Source organism: Rana temporaria, chromosome 1, assembly GCF_905171775.1.
Source record: "Rana temporaria chromosome 1, aRanTem1.1, whole genome shotgun sequence".
NCBI classification, from domain to species: domain Eukaryota; kingdom Metazoa; phylum Chordata; class Amphibia; order Anura; family Ranidae; genus Rana; species Rana temporaria.
This window is the reverse complement of record NC_053489.1, coordinates 81065088-81077614: the sequence shown is the minus strand read 5'-3', so window position 1 is coordinate 81077614 and position 12527 is coordinate 81065088. Positions and strand designations below refer to the sequence as shown.

The window sequence follows — 12527 nt, the reverse complement described above, 5'->3', positions numbered from 1 at the left end:
CGTGAATGGGGCTGTACGTCATTTACGTTCACGTCGAAACCAATGACGTCCTTGCGACGTCATTTAGAGCAATGCACACTGGGAGATTTGATGGACGGCGCATGCGCAGTTTGTTCGGCGCGGGGACGCGCTTCATTTAAATGATACACGCCCCCTACCCGCCGAATTTGAATTCCGCCGGGTGATTTACGCTACGTCACCGCAACTTACGGAGCAAGTGCTTTGAGAATACAGCACTTGCCCGTGTAAGTTGCGGAGGCGTAACGTAAATGAGATACGTTACGCCCGCACATTTTTGCGCCGATCTACGTGAATCTGGGCCAGAGAGTTTAGATTATGTAGGGGCTGCTAGGAACTTTATGCCCCGTATTTAGAAAGAATAAGGTATCTTTATGCGGGCGTAGCGCATCTCATATGCGCTACGCCGCCGTAACTTAGTCAGGCGAGTAGCGTATTCAGAAAGAACTTGTGCCCGAAGTTACGGCGGTGTTGCGTATATGGGCCGGCGTAAGCCCGCGTAATTCAAATGATCCAGGCAGTGGGCATGTTGTATTGAAATGAGCCGTGACCCCATGCAAATGAATAGGCAATCGAACGGCGAATGCGCGCGCATGCTCAGAGTCACGTCGCAAATACTCCCCAAGATACGTCGGCTCAATGCTTTGTCGACGTGAATGTAACCTACGCCCAGCCCCATTCACGTACGACTAACGCAAACGACGTAAAATACGACGCTGTTCGTACGTTTCCAACGTCCATACCTTAACATGACTTCCCCCTTCTTTATGAGGAGTAAAGTTATGCCGGACCGACGCCTTACGTAAACGGCGTATATAGATGCGCCGGACGGAACTACGTAAATATGCACCCAAGATACGACGGCGTAGTAAGACTTACGTCGGTCGGCTGAAGCCAGATTTCAGGCGTATCTAGCTTCAAGAATACCGCGCAGAGATACGACGGCGCATCTTTAAACTTACGCGGCGTATCAATAGATACGCCAGCGTAAAAGCTTTCTGAATCCGGGTCCGTGTTTCTAAATTTATACATCTACTGGATGCTAAGCAGTTTCCACAGATTGACAACAGCCTACATATACATTTAGACACAGAAAGACTTCTGGTATTTGTCAGATTGGCCAGAATGTCTGAGCTAGAGCTGCATGATTAATCGTGAAGAATCAAAATCGTTATCTTTTTCCCTTCCCGATTTTCAAAACAGCATGTCGGTTCTCTCTGAGGCCGCGTACACTAGGCCGAGAAACTCGACGGGCAAAACACATTGTTTTGCTCGTCAAGTTCCTTGTTCGGCTGTCAGAAAACTTGTCAAGCCAAATGTTCCCATTGCCCAACGAGGAAATAGAGAACATGCTCTCTTTTTGGCTCAACGAGTTTCCCGACGGGTTTCTCGGCGAAAAGTTTACACACGACCGGTTTTCTCGGCAGAATACGTCTCCCATCGAGTTTCTTGCTGAATTCTGCCGAGAAAACCGGTTGTGTGTACGGGCCTGACAAGTGTAGAGAGTTCTCACAGCTGGATAAACAAAATCCAGGCAGCCTGCTAAGTTTTAAAGTGGAGGTTCACCCAAAAAATAAATTTTTAACATTACATTCAGCCGAGTTGTCCTAATGACAATCGGCTGTTTTTTTTTCGTACATACCGACTTTCACCGCCGCTTCCGGGTATGCCTTCTGCGAGACTGGGCGTTCCTATCTGATTGACAGGCTTCCGACCGTTGCATACTACTCGTCACGAGTTGCCGAAAGAAGCCGAACGTCGGTGCGCAGGCGCCGTATAGAGCCGCACCGACGTTCGGCTTCTTTCGGCAATTCGTGGTGCGTTGTATGCGACGGTCGGAAGCCTGTCAATCAGATAGGAACGCCCAGTCCCGCAGAAAACATACCCGGAAGCGGCGGTGGAATACGGTATGTACGGTATGTACGGGAAAAAAAAAACAGCCGATTGTCATTAGGACAACTCTGCTGAATGTAATGTTAACATTTTTTTTTGGGGTGAACCCCCCCTTTAATACAACACTCAAATAAGTGGAAACAAAGTATCTCTTCATTCTTTTATCAAAGGAAGGAACTCTGTAGATGAAGGAAGTTTAACCATTTAAAGACCAAACCTTTTCTGACATTTGTTGCTTACAAGTAAAAAATCATTATTTTCTGCTAGAAAATTACTTGGAACACCCAAACATGATATATGTTTTTTTTTTAGCAGAGACCCTAGAAAATAAAATGGTGGTTGTTGCAATATTTTATGTCACACCGTTTTTGCGCAGCGTTTTTTCAAACGCAATTTTTTAAAAGAAATACACTTGAATGAATTTTAAAAAAATGAAACAGTAGAGTTAGCCCCTTTTTTTTGTATAATGTGAAAGAAGATGTTACACTGTGAGAATCGTGATCTTTATTCTAAGCAAAAAATGTGTGATTCTGATTTTAGCCAGAATTGTGCAGCTCTAGCCTGAGCCTATTGTCCTATAACAGCCACTCAGGTTCTCCTATTTTCTTTTCCCATGGGTTTTTCTCCAGTGAAGGGCGCAACCTCATTAGTTGCCAGAAGGCAATACAGCGAATCTGCATTTCAGACCAAGTGAAAAATGAGGCACTGGAGACATAAAGGATCTGCTGTCCATAGCATTCCATGACATTTCACTGTAAAACAAATAATGATCCTCCACATTTTAGGTCTACTTTTGTTTCAGTTTTCATAAATTTGTTTTGGCTTTTTAGAGTTACCTCAATGGCCGACATTAACTTCGGTGTCTGAAATAAGAATTTTCATGAACACAAACCAAATAAATTCAAATGTTTAAATTGTGTTTATTATTATCTACTCTTTATTTCAATTGGATTACTTGCTATAAAGCATCCTCAACTACTTCAGATGTTTTCATATCTGAGACCCATTAAAATACCAGAAATCTTTGTTTATCAACAATGCAATAAATAAATGATCTGAGCTAACCTAAAATCACGATCAGGAGTCGGCGTACACCAGTTTGGCACATTAAAGCTGACCATAAACTTATATATATTTTTTTCTTTTTAGTTCAACTTGTGGACTGAACAAAAGAAATCAAATATATTCCTCCATTCATACTAAACAGCCACAGATGGACAAATCTCCTGCTGCCTGCTTTTGTGGATCTGAACAGTGCCTGCATCTGGTTGGATGGATGCAGGCCCTGACTGGTTGACAATTTTCCTCTTGGCTTCATCAACAAAAGTTTTTTTGTTCAGTCAACTTCTGTTGAGCCGGGTGGTGCCAACAGGAACATCTATAGCTGGGTACACACACTGGCCCGGATTCTGATACATTTACGTATCTTTCGGCGGGCGTAGCGTATCTCAGATACACTACGCCGCCGTAACTTAGGGCGCAAGTTCCGTATTCAGAAAGAACTTGCGCCCTAAGTTATGGCGGCATAGTGTAAATGTGTCGGCGTAAGCCCGCCTAATTCAAATGTGGCTAGTAGTGAGCGTGTTTTATGTAAAACTCTCATGACCCAACGTAATTGACGCTGTTTTCGAACGGCGCATGCGCTATCCGTGAACGTTTCCAAGTGCGCATGCTCCAAATTACGCCGCAAACTGTCAATGCTTTCGACGTGATTCTAACTTACGTACAGCCCTAATCGCGAACGACTTACACAAACAACGTAAAATACGACGCTGTTCGGTCATTTCCGACGTCCATACTTAACATGACTTACCCCTGCTTTATGAGGGGTAACTTTACGCCGGAAAAAGCCTTATGTAAACGACGTAAAATAATGTGCCGGGTGGACATACGTTTCTATATCGGCTTATTTACCTAATTTGCATATTCCTAGCGTAAATCTACGGAAGCGCCACCTAGCGGCCAGCGTAAATATGCAGCCTAAGATACGACGGTGTAAGAGACTTACGCTGGTCGGATCTTAGGGAAATCTATGCGTAACTGATTCTACGAATCAGTCGCATAGATACGACCCCGCACACTCAGAGTTACGACGGTGTATCCGGAGATACGCCGTCGTAACTTCTATCTGAATCCGGCCCACTGAGATTTTTTTTGTTCAACCCAGCGAGATGAAGGTAGAAATAAAATGGACAAATTGCCATACCAACACAATTGATGTTGGTGCAGCGATCTCCCCCGAAGTGCCTTTGTATAGGTAGACTCTCCCTACCAGAACACACTGATCAGCGCCATTGGCTGCTAGCGCTGGTCTGCTGCTGCTTTTCTCATGACCGGCTTCTATTGGACAGGCAGGTGTACCTGCTGATATTCGGAAAGACCAAATGACGCTTGTTTCCTGCTGAACCGGCTGATATTCGGATTGTGTGTACCCAGCTTTTGTCTTAAATTTCAATTGGCCAAAATGTGAGCTTTATATTGCAGCCTTTGGTCATTGTTGCTGGACTTCTTTTGCTTTGTTGCTATTTTCTATGAACAGAGTCGATAGACAGACACATGGAATACATGGAACATTCTCTTTAGTAGAATATTTCATGTTGAGTGTAACTGGAACAAGTGTCCCTGTTGGTGCCAGTCTCAGCCACATATTCTGTCTATATTGACAAATCCTGGACCAGAAGAAACAAATATACTCCTAGGGAATAAAGAGCAGCAGAGATAGGGTCAGGGCCGTCTTTAATATTGATTGGGCCCTGGGAAACCATCCCCCCCTTCCCCCCCCTTCCCCCCCCTTTCCCCCCCCTCCATGCAATTTCACTCTCCACCTGCTCTGAGTCATACAATAAATAGCAGCTAGACTCAAAATCAGTTTACTGAATCAGATCAGGCAGCGATTGCGATTGGTTGCCAGTAAATAAATATGTATGAAAACGGTGTATCTAATCTGCTGACTGTTCAATGAGGGGCTAATGTAGATACTCTGGGGAATAATAAGGTTAATCTCAGCACCCCAGGAAGTGGTCACTGAAGGATAGATGCTCATGAACTGGGGACTGGACATTGAGGAGTACTGCACATACAGTAATGTGAAGACAGGTCACTAATGGTGAAATGGTAAAAGAATATACACTGCTGGTGTGAAAACTGTCTACTGAAAGGACCATCTAACCACTGGCATGGATACTAGGACACGAGGTGCCTACAGGGGAAGGACCAATGTGTGCTGTGGTAAAGATAGGAGAAAAGACCAATGTGTGAGCTGGGGGCAGGATACAAGGGAAAGACCAATGTGTGTGCTGGGGGAAGCATACAGGAGAAAGACCAATGTGTGTGCTGGGGGAAGGATACAAGGGAAAGACCAATGTGCGTGCTGGGGGAAGAATGCATGGAATAAACCATTATGTAAGCTACTGGCAATAAACAAGGGAAAAGACAAGGGGTAGATGAATGTGTATGCTGGGGGCAGGATACAGGGAATAAACCATTGTGTGAGCTAGGGGCAGAATACAGAGAACAGACCAATGTGCGTGTTGGAGGCAGGATACAAGGGGAAGACCAATGTGTGTTGTGGGGGGCAGGATGCAAAAAAAAGCCCAATGTGTGTGCTGGGGACAAGATACAGGGGCAGGACCAATGTGTGAGCTGGGGGCAGGATGCAGGGAAACACTAATATGTTTGCTGGGGGCAGGATGCAGGGAAAGACCAATGTGTGTGCTGGGGGCAGGATGCAGGGAAAGAACAACGTGTGTGCTGGGGGTATAATACAGGGGAAAGACCAATGGGTGTGCTGGGGGCAGGATGCAGGGAAAGAACAATGTGTGTGCTGGTGGCAGGATGCAGGGAAAGAACAACGTGTGTACTGGGGGTAGGATACAGGGGAAAGACCAATGTGTGTGCTGGTGGCAGGATGCAGGGAAAGAACAACGTGTGTGCTGGGGGTAAGATACAGGGGAAAGACCAATGGGTGTGCTGGGGGCAGGATGCAGGGAAAGAACAATGTGTGAGCTGGGGCAGGATGCAGGAAAAAGACCAATGTTTGTGCTGGGCACAGGATGCAGGGAAAGGACCAATGTGTGAGCTGGGGGAGGATACAGGGAGAAGACAAATATGTGAGCTAGGGCAGGATGCAGGGAAAGACCAATGTGTGTGTCGGGGGCAGGATACAGGGGTAGGACCAATGTGTGAGCTGGGGGCCAGATACAGGGAAAAGACCAATGTGTGTTCTGGGGGACAGGATCTGGAGGAAAGACCAATGTGTACGCTGGGGGCAGGATACAGGAGTAGGACCAATATGTGAGCTTGGAGCAGGTTACAGGGAAAAGACCAATGTGTGTGGTGGGGGGGGGGGGGGTACAGGGAGAAGACAAATGTGTGAGCTGGGGGCAGGATGCAGGGAAAGACCAGTGTGTGTGTTGGGGGCAGGATACAGGGGTAGGACCAATGTGTGAGCTGGGGACCAGAGACGGGGGAAAGACCAATGTGTGTGCTGGGGGACAGGATCCGGAAGAAAGATCAATGTGTATGCTGGGGGCAGGATACAGGGGTAGGACCAATGTGTGAGCTTGGAGCAGGTTACAGGGAAAAGACCAATGTGTGCTGGGGGCAGGATGCCGGAAAAAACACCAATATGTTGCGCTGGGGGAAGGATGTAGGGAAAAGACCAATGTGTATGCTGGGGCAGGATGCAAGGAAAAGACCAGTGTTTATGCTGGGGGTAAGATACTGGGAAAAGATCATTGTGTGTGATGGGGCAGGATGTGGGGGAAAGACCAATGTGTGGACTGGGGGCAAGATACAGAGGAAAAAACAATGTGTGTGCTGGGGCAGGATACAGAGGTAAGACCAATGTGTGTGCTCTATGCTGGGAGCAGGATGCAGGGAAAGACCAATGTTTGTGCTGGTGGTATGATACTGGGAAACGACCATTGTGTGTACTGGGGCAGGATACAGAGGAAAGACCAATGTGTGTGCTGGTGGTATGATACTGGGAAAAGACCACTGTGTGTGCTGGGGCAGGATACAGAGGAAAGACCAATGTGTGTGCTGGGAGCAAGATGCAGGAGAATGACCAATGTGTGAGCCGGGGGTAGGATGCAGGGAAAAACCAATGTGTGTGATGGTGGCAGGATACAGAAGAAAGACCAATGTGTATGCTGGGGGTAAGATACTGGGAAAAGACCAATGTGTGTGCTGGGGGCAGGATGTCGGGGAAAGAACAATGTGTGGGCTGGGGGCAGGATGCGGGGGTAAGACCAATGTGTGGGCTGGGGGTAGGATGCAGGGGTAAGACCAATGTGTGAGCTGAGGGTAGGATGCTGGGAAAAACCAATAAGGGTGATGGGGGCAGGATACAGAAGAAAGACCAATATGTGAGCTGGGGGCTGGATGCAGATCAATGTATGAGCTGCCAGTAACATGAAAGGAGAAGTCCATTGTGTGTGTTATGGGCAGAATACAGGGAAAAGTCCATCTGTGTGTTGGAGGTGGGATCTCCCTGAAAAATCATGTTCTGTTTAGCTAAACTCAGAACTGAAGGCAGAATCCTCCAGTGAATTATAAATTACAATTCCTGGTTAATACTATTAATAGGAAGAATGGTTACGTATTTTTTTCCGATATACATAAAAGGTAGAAACATATTCATCTCCGTCGATTCGGCCTTTAATAGGATGGTGTATACACCCAAAACCAATATTACAGATTTTGGGAAATAATGAAAGGCTGAATTGCTCTTATATCCCCAGTCATGAGATCAAAGTCCCCAACTCCACCCACCTGCTGTGGCCATTATAAAAGAGTTTTTGCTGCAGTGAGATACTCTTACTTCACATTTTAATAGTAGTAAGGAGAATAGATCTAAGTACTATGGAGGGGACATCTTACCCTCAAGGTCCCTGAAAAATCAGTGAGTATATTAAATGACCAAAAAACCTCTCAAAACTAAAATATCATTTTTGATGCACTGAATACTCAGTATGAGTTTTTTGCATAAGGTGGGTCAAAGAGCAAAGCTAAACTGCGCAGAATATATTAACTTATAGCAACCAATCAGATTTCAGTTTGCTGAAGTCAAATGACTAAGAAAAGATTGCTGATTCCTATGGAACTGGTAATTAGCATCTCTTGTGGAAGTAAGTGTATCTATCACAAACCACACACTATTTATAGCATGCCTGTAAACCCCCGATAATCGCCATACATGCGTTAGTTTCACTGTAGAGATTTTTTTATTTGTTTATAATGTTGAACCAGAACAGTTCTTCAGTAATTACACTAAACTATACTGAAGAAAAATGAAGACTTAAAAAAATAATAATATATAATATATACATACACACACAGCATGTGACATACATTAATACAGAAGCTGTTTTAGCAAGGTGTGTGTAAGTTGTGATATATGGATTGCATGTTACAGCAGAATCCATTCAAGCATTCATATAGCATTCTAAGTGCAAAACATAAGTGTTAGAGCAGAAATCCATTCAAGCAGTACACAGATGTGAGGTGCAATGTGAACCTTGGCTTGTGTATTTACTATAAACGGGCAGGCTGCAGGGAATGGGCATCCAATCATCATTAGAGGGTTGACCCTTGCAATTCTGGGTTGCAATTCAATGAAAGGGTTAATCAATACCATTAAATACAATCAGATAGTTTACAAGGAAAGCCTTTGCACTGTACATAGTATTCTATGGGTGCACATAAACCATTGTTATTTCCTACTGCATACATTGTCTTCAAGCCAAAGCTAGGTTACAGGCTGCACGTTCAGTAATATATTGCTAGTAACGCAAATCTCTATATATGGGTGTGTGAATATATATATATATATATATATATATATATATATATATATATATAGTATATACTGTATATTGCACTATATCCTATAATGTAGTCTCAGATCACTGAACTGTGGAATGCAAAGATTGCAATGTTGGCAAATTCTCAATATCCTGAGATTTTGTAAGATGTGAAATTTAGTACCCACCAGTCATGACCTCTTGAATCACACACATTGTTTATAACACTTAATGATGGAAATGATCAAGTTATTGACTTATATTATGCAATACTCACTCATAGTCTACAGCTCCATGATCCTTATAGTGAGTGTATAATTATTAGTAGTGATGCTAAAAGTGATCACTGGCGTAAAGTTAGTTGGTGTATGGACCCTCTAATGTCAGTTGTTTTTGCCATGAATTTAGCAAGAAATGCAAATGATTCAAGCCTATGATAATCAGACAATTTAGGGGGTAAAATCTTAGCATCTCTCCGGGGAGTCTGGCAATATGTAGATTCATTGGCTGAACTCCAATGTGTGAATTAATATACAAGCTTCTGATAGTCTGGTAATGGCATGTACAGATTTTCCGACACATTGGAGAATATCGGCTACCTCTAAATAATTGCAATTTTTTTTTTCTCCTTCGAGAAACGATGAACCCTTTTGTATTACAATCTAAATTAGGGAGTAATGTCGAATCATATCCTGCCAATGCAAGGTTAGCCTGATTTTCTACTTGTCTATGGCTAGCCTGCTCATCTAATATGGTGTAGGGTGCCGCACACATGGAAAGGCGATGTGTTTGGCTTCGTTCAGTTGCATTGTCTTACTGACCTGCATGGGAGCCTCGTGTCTCATGCTGCCTGTGGCTTTCCCTTTGCCTTGCTCTAAGGCTGGATGACAGCTGAAGGCTTTGGCTGGATGGATCTCACAGCAGCACTCTCCACACCGGCTCTAAGATCAGCACTGGAGCTGTCCACTCCTTTCATGTACTGCCTGTCTGGCTCGCCTCCTCTGGATCTTGTAGTCCTGTAGGAGCTGAGCCATCCATACCCATAGCTATAGCATATGGCATGCACAAACTACAACTCCCACAATGCAGCAGCACACAGCTTCCATCTGCCAGCTTTTTTCTACAATAGTATAACCTAAAGTAAAAAAGTGAAAGGGATCCCCAACATGCTACTGAGATGGGCAAATGCTTTAGCTGTAGCTTATATACCCATTAGGCACCGGGCTTGATGCACAAAGCTTTAACACAAGGATAAGGATCTTTATTTTAGTCATCTGACGGTCATTTTTTTTTTTTTTTACGCTTAGCTGAAAATAAATCATTACTCCTGGGAAAAGGGATCCCCAAGATGTTACTGAGATGGGCAAATGCCACAGCTGTTGCTTATATAGCCATGATACATTAGGCTCCATTCACAAAGCTTTAACACAAGGATAAGGATTTTTATTTTAGCCGTTTGATGGTACTTTTTAAAAATAACTCATTGGTCTTGTTTTTTTTTGTTTTTTTTTAACTGCATGCATGTTCATATACAAAAATAAAGTGCAGATGACTTACCTTCCCGTATAAGTCCATACAATGGCTCCCTGTAGATCTATGTGTCCAAGTTGGGTTGGATTTGCTGTCTTGTTGTTGTGGCTTGTCGGGCTGGTGATGCAAGGTGGCGTCTGTTGAATATCAGCTCATCCAGCCGCTGCAGCTCCAGCAGTCAGCTTGTACCGTACATCACACACCAGGGCTGGGAGGACAAAGCAGCACAGCTCTCAGCAGCAAGCCACAGGAAGTGTCTAGTTACACAGTAAACACAGGACTAGTAAATTAGCTCTAGGCTTGACTTAAGAGATGGAAATGAGTTCCCTCTAGACCAGCCTTAATGCCCCGTACACGCGATCAGAATATCGTACAAAAAAAAATCTGCTATCGGTGCAATCGTACAATAATCTGATTGTTAGTACACAGCTTTCATCACAAATTTTCCAAAGGGACAAACATGAAAATGTTTCTTGTATGATACCATATCGCACGATTTTCTTTTAATCAGTAAAAAGGACGATCATTTGTGCAATAATCTCATTGAGTGAACTAGGCTTAAAGGGGTTGTAAAGGAAAAAAATCTTTTCCCCAAAATAGCTTCCTTTACCTTAGTGCAGTCCTCCTTCACTTACCTCATCCTTCCATTTTGCTTTAAAATGTCCTTATTTCTTCTGAGAAATCCTCACTTCATGTTCTTCTGTCTGTAACTCCACACAGTAATGCAAGGCTTTCTCCCTGGTGTGGAGAAAGCCTGTTGAGGGGGGAGGGGGTGAGCAGGAGTTTCATGACGCCCACTAACACACTCCACACCAGGAAGAAAGCCTTGCATTACGGTGTGTAGTTACAGACAGAAGAACAGGAAGTGAGGATTTCTCAGAAGAAATAAGGACATTTAAAAGCAAAATGGAAGGATGAGGTAAGTGAAGGAGGACTGCACTAAGGTAAAGGAAGCTATTTAGGGAAAAAAATGTTTTCCTTTACAACCCCTTTAAGCCTAGTTCACTCAATGAGATTATTGCACAAATGATCGTCCTTTTTTTTTTTTTTTTTTGCATGCTAGTCTCCATATCGAAAACGAATAGATTACTAAAATACAAAAATTATCGCACAACAGAATAAAAAGTCATGCAATGTATTTGTATTGTATTTTCGGACAAAAACTCTACTGATTAAAAGAAAATCGTGCGATCTGGTATCATACAAGAAAGCTATTTAGGTGAAAAAAATATTTATTTTACAACCCCTTTAACTTAACCTTTTTTGCCACCTAGGGACTCTTGAAATACAGGCGTACCCCACTTTTAAGTACACAATGGGGTTTATTTACTAAAGCTGGAAAGCGCAAAATCAGGCTCACTTCTGCATAGAAACCAACGAGCTTCTAACCCCAGCTTGTGCAATTAAACTTTGGCAATAAAACCTGGAAGCTCACTGGTTTCTATGCAGAAGTGAGCCTGATTTTGCGCTTTCCAGCTTTAGTAAATAAACCCCATTGTGTACTTAAACGTGGGGTATGCCTGTAATGTTCAGGTCTCCAGGAACCCCTACTAAAAATTATTATATCTACAGCTCACAGTATGTTAGAATAATTAATATATGATAAAATAGGAACAAATAAAAGAAAAATACAGTGTTTATTTGTATGTTTATTTTTAATAATAATAATAATCATAAAATGAATAATAATGGCCAAAATAAAAATAGCCACCAGCAGTGATTATTGTTTTCTGCTAGCAGGGAAGGCTTGCTGCGCTCCCCGCCAACAGAACAAAATAGCACTGCCAGAGGGATTCCCCCCATCAACACTCATTTTGTTAATGGGGGAATCGAGCAATTTTCATTCCTTCCACTCAGGGTGGAACAAAAGAAAATTGCATAATTCATGGGTTGCTTTGCACTGCCAGTGAATGGGTGAAGGACCCTATATATTGATGATCAGAGGCAAAGTGTCCCTTACACTGGGGTTCATAGGGTGAATGATCCCCCTTATGTTAGTGGTCAGTTTTTTCGTGAGAGGTGGAAAGTATGCACATTAGTGGTCAGTGGAATAAATACCCTAATGCCCTCTTAGATTGCTGGCTAGTGCTGTGTTCCTTATATTGGTCCCAAGTCTCTGCCTCTGCCGAATGATAGCAACGTCTGGAGGAGAGGAACCCTGATTGAGAAAGTCTTCTCTAGACATAGAATACTAACACACTTTGACCGGGATTCACAAAGCACTTACGCCGACGTATCTCGAGATGCGCCGTGTAAGTGCAAATATGCGCCGTCGTATCT

At 43.5% G+C, this 12527-nt stretch overlaps 1 protein-coding gene across 2 annotated transcripts in view; it reads right to left on the bottom strand.

The window, feature by feature from the left end:
- RAB3C (RAB3C, member RAS oncogene family) overlaps positions 1 to 10514 on the bottom strand; it is a 215162-nt gene extending 204648 nt beyond the window's left edge. The window contains exon 1 of one of the 2 annotated variants that reach the window (XM_040339655.1): positions 10275 to 10514. In XM_040339655.1, the coding sequence (XP_040195589.1) occupies positions 10275 to 10292 (18 nt within the window). In that variant the 5' untranslated portion in view covers positions 10293 to 10514. Of the gene's footprint in view, positions 1 to 9538; positions 9761 to 10274 lie in introns of those variants that run through there. The other variant, XM_040339653.1, reaches the window with a different exon arrangement.
- Positions 10515 to 12527: the final 2013 nt, after the last annotated feature.